Source organism: Pogonomyrmex barbatus, unplaced genomic scaffold (assembly GCF_055798465.1).
Source record: "Pogonomyrmex barbatus isolate J1 unplaced genomic scaffold, ASM5579846v1 scaffold1, whole genome shotgun sequence".
Lineage (NCBI taxonomy): Eukaryota > Metazoa > Arthropoda > Insecta > Hymenoptera > Formicidae > Pogonomyrmex > Pogonomyrmex barbatus.
This window is the reverse complement of record NW_028297098.1, coordinates 18,287,520-18,314,541: the sequence shown is the minus strand read 5'-3', so window position 1 is coordinate 18,314,541 and position 27,022 is coordinate 18,287,520. Positions and strand designations below refer to the sequence as shown.

Sequence of the window (27,022 nt, the reverse complement as noted above, 5' to 3'; positions counted from 1 at the left end):
CCGACGGTATCAATTTGATTGTAGTCTCGTTCCGCTTCATGGGACGAGACCTCTATTCTCTAGGAGAAATAAATGAACACAATGCTGTGTGCTTGAATATTTCGCAACCAGCTAAATTGCCAAAAAGATAAGCCCGTGTGTATTTTTAGATTTTTCCTTGGATCGATGATATAATTGTGCCAACATTTATATATTCATATTTTAACACGATTCCAGAAAATTTGTAAATACTATTTTTCAAAACATGAAAAAGTGTTTAGTTATTTTAAAATTAAAAATGCTGATTGATTATGTTCTTTATAAGTATAAATATACATAATATAAATATATATAAAATATTTAATAACATATTTTGTAAAAGATAATATTTGAAAATTAAAAGAATTTTTCTTATGTCAAGAATGACATTATATTTTCCACAACTTTTTCAGTCTTAATAATAATATGAATATTATAACTGTGTATTCTGAATACACAAGATTTTATATCAATTTTACAGCAGCGGAAAGAATTTATTCAAGATGAAAGGCTCTTTTTGTCATTGTCCTTTATCGAAACTATGTTGCAGATAATTACAAAGGGAAAAGTAACTCGCGCCTATTTTTCGTTTGAAAAAATTTCGTGTGAGAGACTCCGTTGGACGCATCAAACGTATGTATTATCGAACACGTGCAATTACACGTATATTGTACAACGGGCTATTACGAAACTTTGCGAAATGTGTCAGATGATAGAAGAAAATTTGCAAAGCGAGTCGCATTCGTTTCTCCCACTTGGAGGGTTCTGCCGACCGATATCTCGGTGTTCGCCAGCGTTATCCGTCCCACGTTTCTCGCGCACACACGTACTCGCGAACGCGTATCAATTAACACGCGCCACGACGAATCATGCGTACGACGTGCGCAATCGCGGACAACGCTCGGCTATGTATACGCACGTACGAACACGCGCGCCCGTCACCCACGCACTTGCACACTCCCATATGCACGCGCATCCGCGCGCGCGCGCGCACGCGCGTTAACGCACGGCCGCGAATTTTTGCCGCACCGCCGCCGGTAGCATCGGCTAATTTTACCACGCGGATCGCGCATGCAAGTGGAACGCTGTAATCTCGCAATTTATGTGGCGAAAATGGACCTCCCATCGGCTCGATCGATTTCTCCTACTATATTGCGATCTCGGATTTCTTCCGGAGTTCTTCAATGGAGCTCTCGTCTAAATGTTAAAATATGAAAAAAATTTTGATAAAATTTTTTAAATTTGATTGTAATCAAAGATGAAATTATACTATAACTGAGAATGTAAATTATATAGAAAATATGATAGAAAATGTACAATTTTTATTTCTTTTTAATAATTTTAAATTATGAGATATACTTTTTTTAAACGACAATAATAATTACAGACAAATTAATTAATAATTAAATAAACTTGTATATTAAGTGAATATCTAATTTATGACTATATCTAATTTAAACTTGGCAGTTTAAAACGACATTTTGACTGTAAACAAGAAATTATGGGCCAAGAAAGCCGACAAAGAGATATATCTTTTAAGATGCATTGCCAAGTTTAAGATCGAGAAAAATTATTTGTGTCATAGTATGACAATCAGATAAATAGCTACTGTTTCTTTTATTATTAATTTCAAGTTTGATTAAAAATCTGATATCTGATATAAAAATCATCAATAATCCAACACAGTATCTTTATATTTAAAAATATAATCGCTTTAGATAAATATAATTATTCGCAAGTTATACGTGATAAGATATAATCATTCCATTTCTAAGTTTTGTTAAAGGATGAAATATTCTATTTTTTTCTCTAAATCAGAACATGAAATTTAATCGGATGCTTACGCAGAGACCTGCGAAGTGACCTGTAACTTTACTCGTTCATCATTTCAAAGATGAATTTATATCGGGATCTTACGCAAAGGAAAACGCAAATGACCAGTCGCGATGCTCTCATGAATCGCGCGTCATGAATCGCGCGTGCATATCGTTTGTAAACGGATTGACCCAAAGAAAACCTCTGAAATGACATAAATAACAGCGACGTGTGGGCCGTATCGACTTACGTAACGATACGTACCGCCGCGCCGCGGCCACCGCGAACCTCCGCAGAAAAATCACGCAGGAAAATTAAGTACACGCAGCGCAGAAAGGAAACGATCGCGTCTGTAGCACGACTCATTAAAAACTTAGAAATCGCTTGGAAATCGGAGAAAGTTCAGGAAATGTTCTAAGCCTCTCTGTGTAATAATTTAATAGGATATCGGTTGAATGGTTATCAGTAAATTTTTTCACTGCCAAGAAATTTATAGATAAAATAATGCACATAGTTCATAATATCTTGCGTATCTCTGTATATGGAGATAAAAACATTGATAAAAAATTATAAATAATGAATTATTATATTATTAAATTTATTATTAATTAAATTATATTTAAATATATAAATATATTCTAATTTATTTTTTATACATTTCTCTTGTCTCTTTAAAATTAAAAATATCTCTAGTAAATTAATAATCTCTAGTAAATTTATTTCAAGTGGTCCGATAAACGAATGAATATTTTTTTTTTTATTGAGTAATTATTTTTACAATAATTTTTATAGAAACATCAATTTAAAAAAAGTAATAAAATGTTTAGATTCTCTAACAGTAAAAGAAAATTTTAATAATTGTTCGATATAAACGTTGATGCTGACATCGACGTCGGTGGCGAAACGGTTGCCACTGGCAGGGCGCCGAGTTCTCGAGAGTCATAAACGTCATTAAATAATCTTTATATTAATTTTTATCTCATTTCGATAACGTATAATTATAAAAGCAGGTTATCAGATGAAAAAGATTCTTTCACAATAAATCCGTCAAATCGTTTCACAATGCAAATATCAATGCGATTTATATCTCAATCACTTTTGAGATAAAGTGATTCTCACACGCGCGGGAATATATAGTATCAAGATATCTTTAAGTTATGTATTGAAAATATATTTTACCAGCAATAAGAGAGGTTTTTCCAAGATATTACGAGCGTCAGAATTCCAAGAAAAATTACTTCTCGATAAACCGAATTAATATCCTGGAATTAATATGAAATAGTGGGAAAAAAATGGAATAAAATGGAGTAGAAATTGTGATGAAATGATAAACAGAGATGTCGGACGGAAAGTTGCGCGTAACAATTTAAATGAGAGTAAATACCTGACGACGTGCCTAGGCTGCACCCCGTTCACTCCGCGAGCGTCCATAGATATGTACATCCACTTTGGGTTCTTAACTTTCGCTATTAAGCGATTTCGCTGAAACCGGTACTTGTGAATAAAGTTTGTAAAGCGCGGCGAGGGAGAACCCGCCAGACTGCGGTGTTTATTGCGCGGAAAAAGAGCGGTAAGCCGCAGCGGCAACTCGTGGCGTGCGCGTCCGTCTTCACCGAATTAAATCGGCGATACCGATTTACGTATTCGTGAACGACAAACCGCTTACATGCGTGCGAATGATATAGGGTAAGTTCTTTTTTCTTTTATATATATATATATATATATATATATATATATATATATATATATATTTAATATCCTACGATCGATGCACAGCGTGTTTTATGCTCGGCATTTACGTGCTCAGGAACAGCTATATCGGATGTAACCGCGTGACGCGTGATTATTACAGGAAAGTGTGTTAACTGCAGAGGCTTAGCCTCGGCAAAAAAATTTACTTAACATCATTCTTTTGTTTTTGTCTGCATTTTTCTTTATAATACGCACATGATTTTGAATATTTTGTCGCAAACAGAAATTGCAAATAATATTAGCCTCGTACATTTAACGTTATTATTATTTACATTATTAGAAATTATATAAATTATTATTACATGTGCGTTATGTGTGTACTTTATATTCCTGCATCATCTACATTAAATTATTATTACAGATTTGTATTATAAATAGTAATTATGAACTTTGTAATTTATGAATATCGAGGATGTTATTTCATATTCGTCGTATATAAATTCATCTCACGGGGATGATATGAAATATGAATAGAAAGCGTTAAGCTCGTAAACATATCAATCAATACTTCATGACAAGACTGTCGTTACATCTTTAATGAAAATGACTTGATGCGAGTTGGCAAATTTAGTTTATCGCTTAACGGACCTCTAGCGCTTCCGGCGAAAAAAAGTTTCGAAGGTTCCGGTAACAACCGACGTTATAGCCGTAAAACGATGAAATCAATGCGTAACGACCGTGCCGATGCTATATTTAGCTGGCGAGAGTACAGGTAATTCCTATAACCGTCCCGGCGCATTGACAGGTGCAATTTATCTGAAGCCTGAATACGCGCTGTGCGCGAGCCTCTGTTTTAAAACGCTCGAAAACTGATTATTCGCGCTTCGACATCGCTTCCCTCCAATTCGCGATACAGTAACCTCGCACACAGTCTGCAGCGTAATTGGCCGAACGATATAAAGCGGCGTCAAAGTATAAAGGAGATATCCGCTTGATCTCCCAGTTGTCGATTTTCCACCGTTGAGAGTATTCAGTCTTCCCGTCGTTATCTGATAAATGGATCTGTGTAATTTTTCGCTTTAACCGAATCTTGAATAGCAGTCCCGTAAAAGAGGGAATTTAATTTCTAATGTGTGACTAGTAAAATTCGAGCGACTAGTAAAAATTTTGTTATTCAAAAGTCTACAATTGGACAATTGATACGTCGACTCGAAATATATCAGGACCTTTATATTCACCTTATTCGCGTCACTCGTGTACGATCACTCGTAACACGTAACACTAGTTTCTTCTCTCGATAAGATTTCAGTCGGGTCTGAAAATTTTCTTGAAATAATCGAATAGCGTTTCGGAGCTACTGTGTATACGACAGAGGTTCTGTCCATGCACCGCTGTAATATCGCGGGGACCAAACGAATCACGCAAGTATCGTACGGCGGTACATACACGCCATCGCGCATATATCCGCAAATATATCACGCGAATGCACGTTTACGCGAATAACGCTTCGGCATAATTATGTGTGTGCGTGTCGCTCGCCGAGCTGTGCACATGTTCACGACACGTGCGTGCGCGCCGTTTCACGCATTAGGCAGCAGCAATAAATAAAGTCGAACGCGGGAGAAGGAATAATAAAAGATAAGCTCGTATCGGTCAGCTGATATCGGCCGTACATCTCCGGATGTGTTTGGATGCACCAACGAGTACGCGCTAAAAGTGCACTTGCGCGCGTCAATATGCTGCAAAACAAAAACAGTCTTTTAATAATGCACCGCGATTACGCGTCAAACAACAATCGCATTATTCGTGTTGCTCGCACACACCTTTTGTCTTATTCTCAAATATAAGACGTTTCATATCGACAATAATTTCTTGTGGAAAAAATCGAATTTTTTTTTTACACAAAATATCAAAATGTGAATGTTATAATAAATATATTAAGTAAAAGACATTCAATTTAAGAATCTTAGCTAATTGCGTTTTAAATAACAAAAGTTAAATTTTTTTATTTTACAATTTTAAATGGAAAGTTTAAAGATTTGATCCAATTTGTAAGAAAAATTTAATTTGTAATTATTAAAATATTAGCTTTAATTAAAAAAAAGAATTGAAAACTACGAAAAGATATAATATTGAATTTTAATCTAGAAGAACATGAATTTATTTTCCTGTGCAAAATATCTTGCTGTATCATGTAAAATCGAAGAAATCGCAGTGCCTGGGCCAAGTGACTCGTATTTCATATTGAACATTTAGGAGGCGCTCGCCGTGACCGTGAATATCGGGAAGTACAAGTGTTTCTTATATAGCAGGGTTGCGGGGTGCAGTTCAGACATGGGAAGTGAGCATTACTGCCTGAGGTGGAACAATCATCAGAGCAACTTGCTGGGTGTGTTCAGTCAACTGCTGGAGTCGGAGTCGCTGGTGGACGTGACACTGGCGTGCACGGAGGGACCGTCGATACGCGCACACAAAGTAGTCCTCTCCGCGTGCTCCAGTTATTTCCAGGCCCTGTTCCTCGACCATCCGAACCGTCACCCCATCGTTATCCTAAAGGACGTACGTTTCGCCGAGCTACGTACCCTCGTCGACTTCATGTACAAGGGCGAGGTAAACGTCGAGTACTGCCAGCTATCGGCCCTCCTCAAGACAGCGGAGAGTCTCAAGGTTAAGGGTCTAGCGGACATGACGAACATCAACGCGGCGGTAGCATCCAGGGAAGAGCAACAACAGCAACAGCAGCAGCAACAGCAACAGCAGCAACAACAGCAGCAACAACACACAAGCACATCCGATACGTCGCGAGAGCATCATCGAGAACGAGAACGAGACCGAGAACGAGATCGAGAAAGCATAAAAGAAACGAGCGGCAAGGAGAGGGAACGAGAGTCGAACGTCACCACCGGAGCGTCGGTCGGTGCCAAGGAATGCGAACAACAGCAACAGCAGCAGCAGCAGCAGCAGCAGCAGCAGCAGCAGCAACAGCAGCAGCAGCAGCAGCAGCAGCAATCCGGCAGCATCGCTCAGAATACCCCCAGCGAAACCGCGGAGGCAGTGGACATGACGGATTGTCCGCCGTCACCGACGGGACCCGGTAGCCCGTGTCCAGGACCATTGGCTCTCGACCGGCCCAGGAGGGATTCCGAGGACGCGGCCAGCCTCGAGGAAACGAGGGCCGGCTCTCTCAGCCCAATCTCGGTGCACAGCGGACCATCCGATATGAGCCTCAGCAACAACACTGGCGGCGGCGCGCCCGGTGGCGTGCTGCCGTTGAACCTACCGCAGAGCCGGCTTCCGTCCCCGCACAGTACCGAGCCCCTCGCCGGCCCATCGGGCTTACCCCCGGTCCAACAAGTACCGCTAGTAAGTAATAGTGAGATTAATCTAGGGAGAATACTACCCTAATCCGCGCAAGCGGGATTGAATTTAGAGACTAATTTAGAGACTTTCTCATATGACAATATTTATGACAATGATATTTATGATTATGACAATTGATATCTAGTAAGATGAAGAATGATAAATTGAGCTTGTCACTTGAGCTTGACATTGAAATGTTTAATATTTTAATATATCTACAAATTTGTAATTTTAAATCCTGCTCGCTCGATTACGTCAGAAAATAAATTATTTAGATAAGAATAGCTTCGAGTATTGATAAAACGTATTCTTGATATAAATGAATTCAAAATTTAAGTCGGTAAAAAAAATCTATTAATTATTAAAATTCATATGACTGATTTTGAAATGTATTATAGAAATATATTATTGATATATCAATCTAGATATACACACATATACACACACACACACACGCGAGAATTCAATAAAGCTTTATCACGATGAGGATTTTTTACCGCATCGATGAAATATAAATTTTTTACATAGATTCATGGAACATAAATTTTTTAACATAGAAATAATATGTTATGGAAGCTTTTGTACTTAGATCAACTTATTCATTTGTCAATTGTATCCTGCAATAATGAGACTACGTACGGTACTTTTGAAACATTGATGACTAATGTCGCAATTATTATGCAAAAAAAAACCGATGATAATTTCGATGCTATCTGTCGATAATGTCGCGTGACACTTGATCTCGACATCGCTCGTTCGTTACATATTTATTACTTGGATGTGAACCGGATGCTCTTTTCCGTTACAGTCCCTGAAAAAAGAGATGGACTGGGAAAGATCGACCGAGGAACGTAGCGCGAGCAGCGAGATATCCGCAGACTACAGACTCCCGCCAGATCCGGTGAGTTCTCCTTTTTCCGGCGAGCCATATATATATATATATACATATATATATATATATATATATATATATATATATATTTCCAATTTATTATTGACTACTTTTTATTCTCGTATCCTCTCTTTGCTCTGCATTTTTATATACATATATATTATACATATATTATATATTGGTAACGTTATCGTCTCACTCATTCGCAATCGTCGGTAGGAGCTGCGCATTGCGAATGAGATGACGATCCACTGCGCCGAGTTCCTTCAAGTTGCAACTGCAATTATTGCGTTGCGCTGCATTGTGCTGCATTATTATTATGACCGAATCACGGCGGATCATTCGTGACGTGCTACCCGATATGACGACGGACGCGACTTTAAAGTATCGATGCGAATAAACGTATACTCTATTTCCACCGGAAAGTCCGACGGTGATCGCATACGCACGTACACGTGTACACGTGTATGTGTATGTGCGTCGAATTCACTTTGCATGTGGGTCTCTTGCATGTGCCCAAGTGCTTTGCTGTTTGCTGCTCTCCCTGCTAATTTGATAGAATTGTCGCGTTATCAACGAAATTGCCGTCCGTGCGATGTCTCGAGGAATATGATCAATGATCTCATAGAAAGCGGGATTCTCATTCGTTCCATATGCGCTTGTAACGAACTTTATCTGCCAATACTAGCCTTAACTCATCCCTTATGACTCTTTCAACATTTCGATGAGAAACTTGTGAAACTTTATATCAGTGATATCAAGGTTGTATAATCTCGTTGGTTATTCTCATTGATGATATTTTTAAGATTATCCTTCATGTAACTTTTTTTCGGTAAATTACAATTGTAATTTTTAGCTATGGTTATCTTCGCACGATATAACAAAAAATCATTTCTAATAGAATTGAACGAAGAAAAGAGAGATAGTGAAGTATAATGAAAGACACACAAAACTATCGCAGTAAAAAGATTGATATAATAAGATTTAAAGATTTTACAAAGAGAAAAAAGCTATCAATGCTAGATAGACGATAAATAATTTGATTCTTTTAATAGTTCTTTGTGAAAAATGGTAGAGAGATCATTAGAACTAATTTAGAAATTTATGAAGTATGACGCACATTAATATAGATGCAAAGATGTTTGTTCATCTACATTTTTACATTATTGATATCGCTTGAAAAGAATTTCTTTCCTGAAACTCTTGTGATAATCACAACCTTCATTATATCAAATTTTCACTTGTGTGTCATAACTATTTTAGGAAATTCGTTGAGGGGTAATAAAAACAAAATCGTGCATGTCCGTTTACTGTGGCGAATATATTGTCTTCTTTTCTGAACTAATTCATTGTATCCGTTACACTCCTCGTCTTCTCTCTGCTTTCCGATACACAGATACATATATGCATTCTCTGTTTTTTTTTCTCTCTGTCTCTCGTCTCTGCTCGGAGGTCCATTTCCCGTTATTATCAACTTTATTCTCTTCGTTGTGCTAATTTCTAAATGTAGCTACAGAGACGTGAATCTTATTAGATGAAAATTAGTTCCCAATTTATCTCCTTAAATCGGACCTTAAATTTTCTAGCGCGATGCTCGAAACAGGCGTAAAATGTATCGAAAGAAGAAAGGGCTAAGACATGAAGAATTTCTCTACTTAACTAAAAAATATGAAGCACTTTCGCTTATTCAGTTTCACGACTCTGTACTCTCCGTCACCTCAACCTCTGTATTCTCCATCCCAAACCTTTTTTTCTCCTTCAGCATTCTGCTTGCTACGCGTGCTGCTCGCGTCAAGCGTGTATCATTCGATCGTAAAAGCTCGGTCCCTTCCGTCTGTGAACTCCATTCCCGTGCTTTGAGGGGACCGATAAAGTGTGTTCAAAGTTTATCGTAAAAGAGAAAGAGAAAGAGAGAGAGAGAGAGAGAGAGAGAGAGAGAGAGAAAGAGAAAGAGAGAAAGATGAACAAATTGTGACAAGTGAAAGAAATTATGAAACGCCAAACGAATCCTCTCCCGTCCTGCCAGCCTGTCTTGCTAGCTCACTGTCAAGAAGTTGACCTTCGTTTTTGGCCATGATTGTTTTTTTACTACATTTATATATATATATATACATAAATATATATACATATATATACGTTATGTATCACATATCGTTTGTACACTGTGGTATAAATATCTATATATATTTACATATATATTTTTTTGCACAATATATATATATATTTATATATTTATACGTATATCTATATATATATATATATATATATATATATATATATATTGGCAGGTTGTTGACATATTCATTATACCATTTGTTACTTTATAATATCTGTATTTCGATTTGTCGTTTTGGTTGAGTGCAATGCCTTTTGCTACGGCGAATAAATTTTGCGGCGCGGCACATACGCTGCGATAAAAGGGAGGAGGGATGAGAGGGGCGGGTTGAGAACGAGGCTGTGGGGGTGTCATGAGCCCGTATACATATATATCTGTTGCTATATTATATCTACGTATATATATTTATCCATTTATTTATATATATGCAAGATGTCTCCCTCGAAATTATTGTCGTTCTTTTTATTTATATTTATTTTTTGACCAATTCAAAGTCGATATTTTTACAAAATAAATTTCTCTATTAAATCCTTCTTAGTAAGCTTAACGCAATTAGTATTAAATATCTTTATAATTTATTCTTACGATAAAAAAATTCTCTTTACGAATTCTTTAAAAATTCTTCTTTAAGAAAGTCCATTTGAAAATAATTATCGAATTATCTTTCATCATTTATTTTTTGAGATCTACTTTGCTGTAAATTTCTTGTTTTTGTTCCTCGATTAGTATTAAAATGATTCATCTATTTATGATAATAATTAATATTTCCATTCGTTTCTCTGAACTGGTCAAAAAATTCATATGTGGAAAGAATGACGGTAGTTCGAGAACACCCTGTATACATATATATATTTATACATCGCTATACACTCGAATAGTTTGTCATACATGTGCCTGGGGTGCGCGGCGCGCCAAACAAAAATGAGCGTCAACTTCTTGTGAATACCGTCTTGTGTGCTACCGAGAAGCGTAGCTTCTCGCCACGCCGAAGACACTTTCTCCTCCGAATGAATGGAATTTATGAATTAAACACTGAAGGAAAGAAAGATAGAGAGAAAGAGAGAGAGAGAGAGAGAGAGAGAGAATAGAGAGACAGAGAGAGAGACAGAGAGAGAGAGAGAGAGAGAGAGAGAGAGAGAGAGAGAGAGAGAGAGAGAGAGAGAGGACCTCGTTTAGTCGCAACACGTGCTTACAGTAGTGTCAAAAAAAAACGAGCTTGCCTGTACTTTCTTTATTTCTTTTTTTTTTTTACCGAAAACTTAGATGCATTAGAAAGAAATAGAAAGAATTAGTCATCAGAGAGAGAGAGAAAGCGAAAGAAGGGAGCACGATACGAAGGACATCTTATTTTTTTCTTATTCGTTCAAGGTAACCATGGCGCTCGTCCGTTTCCTAAAACGACGCGCCTCGGTATAGATATATATATATACATACATATATCTATATAATATACATATATACATATATGTAATACATGTGTGCATCTGTGTATCCTGCGGATCAAATAGCCGGGGCGGACGTTTTGTCGCGGATTATTGCGGTATATATAGTAGTATAGTTAGTATAATTAGCATTAACGTATCTCCGGGATATTTACGGGATTAGGTCAAAAGAATCCATAAAAAGAAAAATAGAGCAGTAATTTGAAGTAGATTAAAGTAAAGAGACAAGAAGAGAGAGAGAGGAGAGAGAGAGATAGAGAGAGAGAGAGAAAGATAGAGAGAAAGAAATATAGAAAGAGAGAGAGTCGGAGATGAGTCTTTCCCGCGGGGGTACAGAGCGCCGGAGGGAAGACAAGAAGTTGATGTTCTTGTTTGTTTGGTTGCAGGAGTTGATGGGTGTGGATGAGCGGGTGTTTGCGTGCATGTACTGCGGTGCCTCGTTCCTCCACCAGAGCAAGCTGACGCGGCACATCCTCTCGCACAGCCTCGAGTCGCTCAAGTACCGCGAGCAGGCGGCCCACCTGCAGCTGCAGGCTCAGCTGGGCCTCGAGCCCGGCATGCACCTGCCGCCGGAGGCACACTACCCCGCCGCGGGTACGATTGAGCCGATGGACTTCGAGCTCGCGGCCCACTCGGACCCGACCTCCGGCGTCGTCCTCTGCAAGTTCTGCGGCAAGTCCTTCCCGGACGTCGGCTCACTGATCGCCCATCTACCGGCGCACACCGGCGACCGGCCGTTCAAATGCGAGTTCTGCGGTAAGGCGTTCAAACTGCGCCACCACATGAAGGACCACTGTCGTGTGCACACCGGCGAACGGCCGTTCCGGTGTACACTGTGTGGCAAGACCTTTTCGAGGTCGACGATACTCAAGGCCCATGAAAAGACACATTACCCGAAGTATGTGCGCAAGTTCCTGTCCCCGAGCCCCGTGGACCCCTCCGAGGAAGAGGCCCCGCCGCCGCCACCGCCGCATCATTGAGTTCGCCTTAGCCTCAGCAGCAAAGACCGCCGTCATGCCGCCGCCGCCGCCGCCGCCGTCACCACCGCTGCCGCCGCCGCTGCCGCCGCTACCACCGCCGCTACCGCCACCGTTGACGACGACAACGACGACGATGACGTTGACGACGACGATCACCGTACGGGACGTCCTGCTGATTCACGACGCATCCACGTTGTCGTCGTTGCCGATCGCGCGAACGAACCGACAACGACAATGGTGGTGCCGTTCCCGGTTCCAATGTCGCCGTCGCCGCTGTCGCCGCCGCCGCCGCCGTCGCCGCCGTTACCGCGACGCGTTCCTCCTTCGACATTGTCCCGCATCCGCACATTCAGCCCCGCTTCCGCCCCTCACATTCTCCAATTCTCCACTGGTACCACTCATCTCCTCTCGTCCACCTGCTGATCGCGCGCGTCGCGACGCGCGCGATTTCCCGCGTCAACGGTCTCAATAATCGAGCGACGGGGCAAGAAGCCGGCGGTGTTTCTAGTTAGTCCTGTGATTTTGGTTAGGATGGTTGGTAAACGCGTGTTCAGGGGGAGGGACACGTTAATAACGAGCTCCCTCGTTTAATCAGTGCTTTAAGACGAAACGTTTAGCTTATTATATACATATATAAATATATATATATAGATATATATATTATAAATTATACGTATATATATATCGATAAATTATTAAAGGTATATATATACATATATATATATATACACACACACACACACATGTACACACACATACACACACATACATTTATACGAGCGAGATGGGATTAATTAAAGAAAAGATAAGGAAGGATGAGGGAAGTGAGCAAAGCGACACGGAACGAGAAGGGTAAATGGGGAAAGGGCGAGGGGGAGGGGATTGTAGCCGCCACGGTTGGTGCTTTTAAGAGATTTTGATAAAATGCTGTGAATATTATATTGATTACGATTAACTATAAACTATTGTAATAATGTACTGACGTTGTACGATGTACGATGCGACTGTTGTTGATATGATTGAGAATATTTTATACAGTTGACACGGGGGGGGGGGTTGAGTATAAAACGCGCGCACGCCGATGATAAAGATATGACCGGAAGTCGGGGGGGAGGGATGGGTGGGTGGGGAATAGGGAGGGGTAGACTGGAAACGTCCACTTAGTGAAATTCTACGCGATGCAATTCGACTCGGTGGACACGCGATTTATAAATTCGTAATAGGAAAAAGTGAGAAAGAGAGAAAGACAGAAAAAAAAGAAAGAGAGAATTTATTACGAGTGCGCTGGTGGATTAATGGCCTCTTCGATTAACTCTTGTTCCTCATTTCTCTCCAAGAAATCGACATCATCTTTCTTCGCGAGTCGACGGATGATCGTGAATACGTTCCGTTACGACATCGCGTACCCCTCGCAATGAGCACGCCGATCGAATCCCTCGCACCCCTCGCCTCGCATATGTCGAAAAGTTCTACGCTCAGTTTTGCCCGCGAAAGGTACTTTCCGTCTTTCTGCGAATTCCCACACGTAAACTTGTCTCGCTGCAACGAGATTCGGGAAGAAATCGAGCACACGATTCTTCCATCGCGAGGCCTCTCGAACATCGTTTCCGGCACAATGTTTCCCGCTTGCAGATTGAAAGTCGCGACAAGTACGCGACGACGCGATGGCCATTGAGACAGTGACAATACCTGACTACGCGACAAACCACTATGCTATTTCTTTTTTTTTTTTTTTATTTGTAGTTTTATTCTTATTTAATGTTACTTATATTCTTAAGTAAGATAGTTAGATAATCGAATCGCGTGTTGAGATTCGATCTCCGAGCGACGTCCACCTTTCGTTTCACTCGCGAGCTCGTTTTTATTTATTTATAGCCCTCGGTCGAACGGGGAGACTCGGACATGCGTGCTCTCGGAGAAAATACGATGAGGATATGGATTTCATCTTCACGGCACAATTCGTCCCACAATGGTATATATCATATGGAATATCAAAGTTAAACGCGAAATCAAATGCGACATGATATATACACGAATCTCTGCAATAGAGATATCAATATGATACAGAATGCTGGAGCAATAAGTGTGTTCCCTAAACATTTTTGATAAAATATCAAATCAAGTTATCACCTTTATCAGTTTTTAATGAAAAATCTCTCGATAATCAGAAATGTTTAAACTATTAATTTATCGAAATTTTTTTACATCTTTTTCAATCGTATATATAATTTAAATTAATAAATGTAACGATAGATAAAATCATGATAGAAGCTCGAAAACTTTTCGCGAAAGGAAAATCGTTCAAGTTTTTTCACTCGCGATTGTGGTTCCTCGCGCATTGCTCTACATCTCACGCATCGTCCACATTACGCATAGTGACTCCCAACGATATCCGAGTGATACGAGAGAACCAGTATTCAAGATACAAGATACTTTTGTTTTCCTATTAGGTAAGGTAAAGTAATTAACGCGCACGCAACTGGCCCATGCGAGCTGACCGACGACTTTTTTCTTTCGGGAAACGAACGAGGCGACCGTCGGCGAGTTCGATTCCTCGAAGGCGAAGGTACAAACGCAATTCCCATTGATTTCTCCCGCCCCTCCGCCTCTTGCGGGACAATTTAATTCGGCGCGACACGCGAATGTACCAGGTTGGAAAACGGCCGCGTTTTCGCGGATCTTCGAAAGCGGTAAACACATTATCATAGCCGAGGCGACCGCATGCGATTGCAAGCGGAACGCGCAACGAGACTCTTTTTTCCTGGTCTCTTCCTTTCAAGCGATTCGATGAGCGCATTGTATATTTAGCAGCCACTTACTTTCCGTCGTCCTCCTTGCGAAGGCCTCCCCCTTCCCCTCCCGCCGAGCGAGCGGAGTCGCTCGAAATCGATCGATCTTTGAAATATTCATCGCATTCCGTGCGCGGAGGCCTGCGAAATGGCACCGAAGGAATCGCCGCGGGGGAACAGGAAGGCATCGACGGGGCCGATATATGCACGAGTCGATTTCGGTCTCCTTCGAATCGCCATGGATAGATAATCTCTTTAATGGTTGGCTCTAGAATATGAGCATCTCCGATAGACGCGACGGGAAAGTTTTATCTCAGTCCGCGTCCTGTACCGTATGCGCGAAGGGTTGTTTTCGACGTAAATCTTGCGCCGGGTTATTTTTTTTTTGGTGATTTAATTTTAACGGTGTTTAAATTCTCATCCGAAACCATCTCTTCAATTATTGGATATTGTTTTAACCATTGGAGGACGCATGAGAATCTAAAACTATTATAGCGCTTTAGTAGTCCTCATTTAATGCCGGATTTAGTGCGCTGGGTGTTTACATTTTATTCATCTTCAATATCCCGGGTCGGCAACGCGACGCGCAGGGCGCAGTGGGTAGCGAAATAATTTTATCTAGAGCTGTGATGACTATACGAATTGTTCTTTTATTCGAACGCGCGATTTTTATTTTTCGCGTGCTCCTCCACGATTCGCAAGTATCGGACGCTTTACTCTTTATTTTGAATTTGACCGCGTCTACGTCTCCAGTGGTGATCACGATCTCTGCGATTTCTGTGATATCTCGCGATCGCATCCGCTATTTTACTAGCACGCAATGCACTTGTTACTTATCGTCTTACATTCCATCGCTGTCTTAGTTTTTAATTTCGGAGGTATAGATATGCTCTGATCTTTTTTCACGTTTGACCCTCGAGGGTTGCGGGTTTTACACGCGTGTGATTTAATTGTGATCTCTAGAGCGGCGTTAAACTTAATGTTAACACTCGGTCGTTCCGAGTTTTATTAGAAATTGTTTGCCTTAGCGAAAAAACGCGCATTTCACCTTCTGCGCTTTACTTAAATCCTTCAAATGCGCAGCACGATTCACCGCATGGAAGACGTAAACGCGAACGGAAATGCATCCATGAAATACTTCCGTATTTTAAGTGAAAATTTTATTCTGTTGTACAAAATATAAACCTTTGATTATTTATTCGAAATCTAAATTCAAAAGCTTGATTTATTTTGCACCCGTGTTATAACAAAAAAAGAAAAAAGTAGCGTCCAAAGTATTGCGCGCATCTATGGCGCGAATTAATTCGTTCGTTTCGACGGAACAGAAGGATGAGATTTTCATTCTACCAGCCATACATGCAAATCCTGTCGGTCCCGAAAGCGCATAGCTTTAATTAGAATATTCGTCCGGCAAATCGGCATTCCTCTGAAAACGGGATTTTAATTAATATTTACGAGTGACGGTGCCGTTAATGACTGGCAACCCGTGAGGGTACATTGAAATGAAAGTCCCGCCGCGATTCTGAACGAGCCTGATTAGAGTTGGCGTTTGGCAAATGGATCATAAAGTTTCCAAATACCGTATCAAAAATGCTGTCAGCGGGTTGTAAATTCCGGAATACGATTAATTAAATCCTTGCGCAACAAACACGGCGTTACACAACGGACGGCGACGTGTCCGTCCGTCCATCCACTCGCGGTATTAAAATAATGATATCGCGAATTAAACATTCGACGTTCTCTCTCTCCATAAACTCGCAACTGTATCCTCGAGACTCGAATACAGCGGCCATTTTCTATCGTCGTACGCGATTCGATTCGCGAGTACTTCGTGTCCCGACGTCATTCCGCATTCACATATTCGTTCATTAGCTTATTCGGTCAGTCCTGTTTTGCGACATAAATTAAATCTGGCCAAATGGAATGAGAAACTCTCGCATAGAATACGATCTCGCAACTGCCGATCGAAAGATAAAGATAGTAATTAGAAAACCAGAATTACTCAATCAATGAATTTTTATGTCACGCAAAAGCGTCGCCGAAAAAGATTTAATTTCACAGAAGAGATCGCGCGATAGGACTGAAAGAATAAGTAAATATTTAGAAGTATATCCGCATCTCTAATTGGATGTTGTTTCTCAAAGAAGATCGACGATCTTTCGAACGCATATTTTACGTTCCTTTTTCATCTTATTTTATCCGCGCCATCTCGATAGTTGTCAACAACAATAACAATAACGTAGATATTAGTTGGTTGCGGTATCGTCACCGATTTGCATATAATCGCGGAGGGAATATAACGCCGCGGAAAGAAAAGATGAATCACAGCCGTTTGACATTTATATCGCAGCTCGCAACTCGGTTGCAATCTTCGCGTCCGAACGCGCTTATTCGCGTTAATTTTCCGCGTAATCGCGCAGAGCTACGCACTTTTTTATCGGCTCGATCGTGGTAAACAGCCACGAGGAGGTTTTTCCGTAAACGCCGTCGTTATCGTCGACAATTCTTTTCGCGTCGCGTCTGTTATTCGCTCGGAGTTCAATCGAATCGATCGGCGAGGAAAACGCTAAAATGCTAATCGGAGGATTCCGCGGGCGTAACCTTGCAATCGTAAAAATACAATGAACGCGAAAAAGTATATAATGCACGCCGGATCGTCGTGCGTTATCGCATCGTTTACGAACACGTAAACGCGTGTGTTCCGTGCGCGCCTGTCACGCCAGTTGCATTATAAATTGGACAGTGACGCTCAATTTTTTTTCGCGCCATCCGAAATTAAATATCAGATTAAGGAAAATTTTTAAATCTTAGGATATAGAAAAATGCTACTGGTCACGACTATATTCTCCTCGTTTCGCGCGATATAAACGAAATTATCAGATCATCCTACGTGCGATATTCGACGCATTTGGCGTCATATAGAATATTGTATACTTCGCATAGAGTAGAATCGTCGTCGAGTCATCTCCTCGACTCGTTTTCGTTAATCCGGTCAACGAGCCATCCGATTTCTTCGAGCCACCCAAGACGTAACCCAAGACTCCGCGCGATTTTACGTTCTTCGCCCTTCGAATTCCGGAATTGTCCCGTTTACGCAACGATACGCGGAAGCGCGGAGTTTTCGCAATTATTCGCGCCGCGAACGCAGAACGCAGGATACAGACGGGCGATCTCGCCCGTTAAAGTGCAATCGAGAGGAGAATTAATGAGCGGCACGACGTGCACCGCTGGCGTAGGGTACAATCAGTTAGCAAAGTTCCAATTAACCTAGGTTTTAAGTTATCCAACGGCTCGTGTATGCGAGAGAGAGAGAGAGAGAGAGAGAGAGAGAGAGAGAGAGAAGGAGAGAAGGAGAGCAAATACAAGTTGACATTTAGTTAGTTTCCTAGCGGCTATGTCGCTCTAAGGCTCTTCTGTTTCAAAGGAATCCTCTTTCCAGTCCGTGAAATTCGCTTCGAGGCGCTTCGTGCCTCACGCTCGCATATTTTATATGCTATAAATACAGATGCACCGGCGACTATTATATTTTCTTTTATCTCTATGGTCATTCAAAAATAATCTAAGTTCACTTTTTTTAAGGAAGCGATATGCATTGTAAGTAATATACGACGAAATAATTATATTTAGAATAGGAATTATATTATGTAACGATATTTCCATGACAGGTCGTTGGTGCATCTGTACTATTACATCAACCATAATTAATTGTTTCCGTAAGAAAATCTTTAGTTAAATGCTTTATGTATTTCGTTGATTGTGTCCATCTCGCCCTCCACCTAGCCTCTTTCCTTTTTGCAATTTTTTTCGATCTCATCTTTTTGCCGCGAGTCTTCGCGAGAAAATGCACGTGCCTCGGATATTATTGTACGTCGGACTGTATTGTATATAGAAAGAATTTGTATGTATATGTTCTTTAAGTATTCGTCGTGTTACACATGCATACAAATACACACACGTATACACTTAGGCTTTCGTTCCGTTTAAGAACGACTTTGGCCAAAAATACTGAATGGATCGTATAAGGTCGCACGATGCTCCTATCGCATGTATTTTATGTAGGAATGCTTTTAATTTATCCGTAATTTATTATCATTGGAAACCAGAAATTAGAGAACATCGGCAGCTCTCCGAACCCGAGTTTTGTAGATCCTAAAGAGAAAAAAATTGCATCCTCGCAGGTCTCCCCATCCCCGCCGCCGTCGAGGATGTTAGCTTAGTTTTGTAGTAGCCCTTATGAGTTTCTGTTCTGAAGTTCCTAAAAATCGTTCTAATTCAACTGTATATAGTCTAGATTTAGCTTCGTACCTATACTAGAACGTGTAATAATACCGTAATGATCGTCGTAACGCGACGTGTAGAGCGCGATTACGACGAAGGCAATTTTTTCAAGATACCCAAAACTTGATGCAGGCCAGTCTTGTGCGTAATATCTCTCGAACATCCGTAATCCGTGGAACGATCGCGGTTCTCGACCGATTGCGGTTTTCCACCGTATCCATTTCCGTCCGCATGCGTTGTGAGATTTTTCGTTGATATACATGTAGAGCGTAACTTTTAAGTTCTCGCGCGCTAAACCCGCGCGCGACGCGTATCAGTATGTTTGGCGAAAAGTCTGCTGATAGAGTCACAGACGTAAGAGCGTAACGGCAATTTTAAAATGATTCATTTAACATTTATATGTGCGTTTGAATGTCACATATCCTTTTATGCCACTCTGAATGTCACTCAAATTCGAACTCTCTTATTACAAAAATTTTTTCTAATCTAATTTTTTTATATGGAATATTTCAACGTAATGTTGAAATAAATTATGTCGGAATAAATAATGTTAATCAATTTTTATGATATTTATAAATATTTTTATTTAACGAGAGAAAAAAACTTTGTAATCATTATGAATGATATCTACGTCATTGCTGTAAAGTTATAAAAATATCATAGGAAGATATATCGCAGATGAGTGATACGAGATGCAAGAGGATATCTAGGATCACGCATTTCCGACCTTGGACTGCTTGTCATCTAATTATAATATCTCGGACTTCATGTTGTTACGTTCTTACGTCTCGCATGTCTTGAGTAGAGCTGCGCAATGCGATCTAGAGACGCGCCTGTAAATACGAAGCGCGATTTATCCTTTTACCAGAAGGTGTCATGATGCAATACACACACACATATCGAATAATAGACTAATTCCTAGTTAGAGTTCCTGTGCAAGGAAGACAGCTTACCGACAAGTGGACTTTCTCGCCCTCTCTCTTTCGGCGCCGGACGCGTCAGACGCGATGCGACAAATGTGGCGAATCAGAAATAGGCATGCGGATCGATGCGCGAATCTCGCGATTCATTTTCACATCGGATCATCCTTTTTTTAGTTCGTTCTTCGCGTCCCTCGTATTTTCGCGTTAGTTCTCTCTTTTCTTGCTATTTGTATCTGGAACGCGACGCTCCGTGTACAGATAAGAAACGCCATCACGAGGGATCAACAAAGATCTCAGAAAATGCACTATCGTTCGAAAATCTCGTGACAAGGCATAAAAATGCATTGTTTGTAAAAAGTAAAGATCGTTAGTGTGACTTAACTTAATAGCACAATAGTTAAATAATATATCATTCATTTCATTACTTTTGAGGATATTTATATGATATAATCTAGAGTTTTATATGATATAATCTAGATGATATAATCTATTTCTTATTTTAGAATTCATGAACGGTGGTGCATATTAATCATACTTGTGTTTATTAAGAGAAATTTTCAGAAATATGGATATATTTATTTCTAAATTTATTTAATTAAGAAACGGAAAAATATATATACTACACAATACTTTAATGAAGTTTAAATAAACAATTTTATAAAATTCTTGAAAAGATTTCAAGCTGGAACCCCCGCGATAATAAATAATACGTCGACATGTATGTTTCGACATTATGCATAATATTGCTTACGCATAATATTTATTTGCATTGATAGCGCACATAGAGAGGCGCGAGATCGTTGCATAACGGGCAAAGCGATAGCGGTCCAAATATGATTAGCAGTAAAAGATAGGCGCACGGATCGAGCAATAATCGAATGTGAAGATCTACAGCGGCTATAGGCAGGCGTTAACGCACGAATGTAGACGTAATAAAATGCTCGTTTCTATTTTAGAAGCTGTCGATAGTTTCAATCGATTTCCCGCGAGGTGTCCGGGATTACTTTATCTTCTCATTTAGTAGAAAACATTGACAGTATTAAAAGAGTTACAAAGAGTTAAGTAATCCTGTCGAGGTTGTTCCGAGCGTATGCGCGTATACAATATTATCGGTCGTTAATTTTATATAATATATACATAAATATATATACTTATACACATACATCTATATATACATATATAGATATATAAATACATTTACGGATACACAACGTGTAATTGGCAAGCACTTTAACAAAGTACAAGATATTAGGATTACTATCATTCTGATTGGAAGTAGCGTGTATGATTGCACGCATGCATGTTCATGCGTACATACGTGCGTGCGCGCGTGCATGCGTGCGTGCGTGCGTGCGTGGATTTGTGACTCTCGCAATGCGTGAACGCCTCGCGCGGATACGAGTGGCGAAGCGCGTGTAAGAAAATAACAGGGAGCAAAAAGGAACGTCAGATGTACAATAATTATTTAGGTACTTATACACGTACGGATCCACGTGACGCTATATTGTTTCCGGACTAAAGTTCCTTAGGGGCACGCGAATTTGCTCCGAATTCGAACGCCGCCCCGATGTGATGACGGTGCTTTGTTTCTCTTTTAATTGTACTATTAATTTTTATCACCATCCTTACGCAGTATATTTAAGTTATGTAAGATTTATTTTGTTATTCTAACATACACCTTATTATTAATTATGATTATTATTATTATTAATTATTAATATTATTGAGACTATTCAGTATATATTATTACGTTTACTCTCTCTCTTAAGCATATATTAATTAAAATATATGGATACCTATTTTCGCAAATACAAACTTCCATTCGCAATATTTTTTATTTTCTTTTCCTCATGTACATATTGAGATAGTTTAATCATTGATATGTATCCCTCCCTTTTACGACTTGCGTGTGCATGCATTATTGACGAGTCTCCGTGATACTACTTCAATCGTCAAATACCGCTAATTATATTATAATGCGGCTGTTTTTTTTTTTTTTTTTTTCGAGGTTCTTTGCTTACTGATCTACCTTTTAACGTTTCCGAAAAGTATTTCGGTTGAGCATCCCTGCTACGCATTGATGATTATTAATTCTAGCCCGGGCGCAACTCGTGTGGAAATTCGCGTACATCGTCGGACACAATGCGCGTAATATCTATCGTCGAATCATATGTTTTTTAAGTAGGCTACGACCAACTTTGAAAACCTCGCGAGGAATATCCGAAAAAACTTACGTCGCGCATTAACTCGCCGCCGACGTGCAATTCTCTCTTTCGACGCGCAACGTTATCGAGTTCCTATCAATGGAAATATATGTAATGTATATGTATGTGAATTATTTTTCGCGATATTCATGATGATTGCGCCGAGACGTGCGACGTGCGACGTTTCGTAAGCGTAAGCACACGTAAGCGCAGGCACGATCATCGAGTCATCGGGGACGAACACGACGGTAGAAAAAAAAGAAAACAAAAAATCACACCAAACGAGAATTCGATCTCCAGTCGGGGCTATCGTGAGAGAAAAGGGGAGGCAAATGACATCGGTGGGGCTCGCCAGCGCGCTCGATCGATTGTAACATAAGTAGGCATTAACGATTAACGAGTTGAAAATGGGAAGGAAGCACACACACACAATAAGTGGCATAAGCATACCTACGTATAGTATTTTATCGCAAGGCATAGGCGAGCAGCAGCATTTAGATTTACGATTACACGTAGGCGAGATAGCCTTACTACACACACGCATATTATTGGCAGGCACGTCGGCGCGACGTACATATATATGTGCGCGCGTACGTGTACCGCTCTGTAGGACAATGCGTAAGCCGGTGGGTCTCCGATATGCATTTACTCTCGGTTACATTCGATTATTCGAAATTAAAGGTATTATCGCGTTAAAGTCGAGCAATATTTTCCGTCACGTACGGAATCGCATCTCAATGGATTACACGAGTCGCGCGCTCGCGAATCGTTGGTCTCTCTCACTTGTTGTTACTCGTGTTGTTCTCGATGATTCGCGAGAACGTTAAACGCGACGTCCACGATTGTCTCGAGATTGAGTTTTCGGGGAGGGGGGGGGGGAAGTGTTTTCGGGGTGTGGAGTGTCGACGGAGACCAACCGGCCCAAGCGAGTTTACCTATGTGCAGAAGGTTCGTGCTGTCCCTTCGCGACAGCTACTGTGCACGTGCTCGTGTGTTTAACGGTACGACAGCGGATTACGGTGTGCGTGAACGAATAACATTCGCATATCAGTTTCTACTTCATATCAAGGTGCATCAACGACGGTGAACCATCCACCAAAACTCGATCGTAGGTTATTATCGTGATGCGCGTGTGTCGCGCGCGAAAGTGCAGACTCGCGGCGCGGCTCGTTAATTAACCATCGTATTCGCGCAATTAAACCGGCGGCACGGCCGGACGGTAAAATGCCACGAATCACGAGGCATTTTACGTAATACCGTGGGCGAACACGATCTCGCGGCGGCACCAGCGCTCTTAATTCGTTGAATCTCAGGAATAGACGTTAACGCATTCGCCGACGCAGATTCGCGATCTCGAACTGATATTTTTTATTCGATCTTTCCGACCCTCCTCCGGGGGCGCAGGGTTTCGCAAAAGTTTGACAGACGATCTTCTATCACCGCGCGTTTTTAGACAGACATATAGAGAGAGAGAGAGAGAGAAAGAGAGAGAGAGAAAGAGAGACGTTAATCGCTTTTGTACATATAGAAGCAGTCGCTCATACTCGTTGATGCCTTCCTTTATATGTTTCGAACGACTATATTGTTACGCGAATGCACTCACACGATGACAACAAGCGGGCAGTCTGCACGAACCTGAAACCAGGTCAGGGGATGAGAGCTTATGCTTAACGCGTAAAATTGAAATTATCGATTAATCTCGCTAGCCGGATGTTCGAGTATCTGATGCGAAAGGCAAACGCGACGCTCGGAGCTTTGTCGGTTATATCGAACGCGAAACACTGTAATAAATTTCTACGTATAAATGCAAATTTATAAACTATTTCCGGCAAAAATTGCCGATCTAATTTCCATCCAACGTTTACCCGTCTAATTATATTATATAAATATGCAACAAATTCTCAATGAAACTTTTGATAATTGTGATTGATTTTAATGAACTTAAAAATTATGCAAAATTATATAATCGATTGGCAAAAAGGCAAATTTATATCAATTAGCGGGTCTCATAATCTCACTTTGATGTAAACGAATAAGATGCGTTTCTATGATTAAAAAACATGCTTTGCCCTCAACTCTTGACCCGGACTGATAATTATTGCTGTTAAAATGGGGAGAGAAGTGCGCGAGACAGAACAATAGTAATAAAACTTAGGATTAACATAATTGATATCCGATCGATAAGCGACGGCGAGCGGCAAATAGCTCGTCGCAGTAGTTGCTCATGGAAGAGAAGGTCGAGTGATCGAATGACAAAAGAGATGCGATGGCGGTCAAGAAAAAAATTGGCACACTTAGATTTAATGTCCAAAGCGTAGACGCTCGATTAGAAGACTGATTGATGAATTGGAAAAAAGGAGTACGGATATCAGGAGTACCTATATCATCGCTGTTGCAAAAAAAAAAACTGTCGGAATTTATCTGTACAATTTATTCTATTGGTATTTTTCAGTCACAAATTTAAATAAAATGTTACTAAATATTCGCTGTTAATTACTGAGAATTTGTTACTTAAAAGTTTTTACAAAATTCGACGCTGATCCGATCGAGTAATTGTAAATGATAATATTTGCGATAATATTTGGATATCTCGATATCTCTCGAATATATGAGAGAGGAAATATTTCATGAGCTTGGAAATTCGAAAATTGGCATTCCGATGACGATGGCGTGCTATAGAGACGCTTAGAAGGAAGTACCGTTCGGACTGATATAATTTATAAGCTAAGTCTCACAAATTTTCCAAGGTACACGCTTGATCGCACAAAAGGCATACCGCGCGGATCGTCCGGTGCTTCACACGCGTACCCTCTCGCTTTTATAGGGTCCTTACTCTCTAATTAATATCGCGATTAATTACTTAAGCAAACTCAAAACTGCTGCACAATTTGTCCACGATCGGAGAAGCGTGAAACGGGGCGCGATCACGTTGCGCGCGAGTGGCTAATTTCAACGATTCGCTTCGCTCAACATCTTCTCTTCTACAAACCGCCGCGTCGTTGAGCAAATAAGGAGGAAAAAAAAGAAAAAAACGTAGGCGAGTGTAATGAAAAAAATTTAATATATCAGTTCACACACACGGGAGAACCTATTATGCAATGAATCCAATAGCAATAAATGTAAAAAGAAGTGAAGAAAAGGAGGAGAGGGGGCAAGTTCGCGGAGACGTAGAAATGCATGTAATCGACGCTATGTATATCGTTTTCAACTAATACTCATCCGTTTCCGCGTCTCCGCCGCGATCACTCTACACTATACATATATAAATAAATAAATGAATAAACAAATGAATACATATATATAAAAAAATATATATTATATGTCAAGAGATATTTATACTAGTATTTTAATAGTTTAGTATATAATATATATATATATATATATATATATATATATATATATATGTAAAAGAGAAAGAGAGAGTGAATGTAATATACAAAGGTCGAACAGAATGCGAGAAAAAACAAGAGAGAGCAAGAATGAATGAGAGAAAATGTGAAAAAATAACTGAACACTGTAAATATATGAACACGCATAGAAATATTATATATTCTACGATATATTATATACATATATATATATATATTGAATATGATTAGTGATACAGATATATACATAGAGTTATTGTATACACCAGTATATAGAGACAAATATGTGAATAGGAATTAATCTAAACTGAAATTAACTATAGGCAATGAGTATTTAGAGATTAAGACAAAGTTTATTATGTAAAGATGCATAGGCATTATTACTACGGGGACACCTAATCATAATTATTGACATTATGATAAAAAAATTAGGCAAAGGAAAAAACCTAGCGCGATGAGAACACATGTTGATAAAGTTCTTATATATTATAGGTAGGATTATATAATATATATATATATATATATATATATATATATATATAAATATATATATATATATACACTTTATTGTTTGTACATTGGGCACGAGTGCTCTCTTATTTTACTGTGATCCATGTTTTGTACGATTTTCGAAGGTCGCATCGCATACCCATGGCCCGGTATTAGGCAACGTTGCTTTTTCGCCATTTTTATCCCTCGACTCGTTGTTTTGGATAGAACAATCGTGTTTTCGATGAAAATTTGCGTGTAGAATCCTCGCGAATATCATTCACGCTGAAATAACGCGGAACACGTAACTAAAAATTATATCCAAGCAGCGAAACAGCAAGCATTCGACATAACGGTTCATTTCAAAATCCTTCAAATATTATTTTTCATTGTATTCCGCTAAATCATTAATTTTGCATGGTAATCGACAACAACCATGTTGGCGTGGCTATCAAAATTTTACGTTATTTATATTCGATCAAAGATTGGATAAATTTGGAAAACTTGAAAAATCTGCTTTTGAAATATTTTTCGATAGATCAATCTAATAATATATCTACAAGACATACTGTTCTTCCGGTGATAAGCAATACAGAGATAAAAATCATCTTATAAATATAACGACGAGAGACGATTCGCGGACAAGTTTTTATATA

At 39.8% G+C, this 27,022-nt stretch overlaps 1 protein-coding gene across 3 annotated transcripts in view; it reads left to right on the top strand.

The window, feature by feature from the left end:
* mamo (zinc finger protein 628-like) overlaps positions 1 to 27,022 on the top strand; it is a 63,537-nt gene that overhangs the window by 12,807 nt on the left and 23,708 nt on the right. The window contains exons 2-4 of one of the 3 annotated variants that reach the window (XM_089079930.1): positions 5,835 to 6,888; positions 7,694 to 7,786; positions 11,722 to 13,372. In XM_089079930.1, coding sequence (XP_088936056.1) covers positions 5,860 to 6,888; positions 7,694 to 7,786; positions 11,722 to 12,315 — 1,716 coding nt within the window. In that variant the 5' untranslated portion in view covers positions 5,835 to 5,859 and the 3' untranslated portion in view covers positions 12,316 to 13,372. Of the gene's footprint in view, positions 1 to 5,834; positions 6,889 to 7,693; positions 7,787 to 11,721; positions 13,373 to 27,022 lie in introns of those variants that run through there. The other 2 variants (XM_089079926.1, XM_089079924.1) reach the window with 2 other exon arrangements.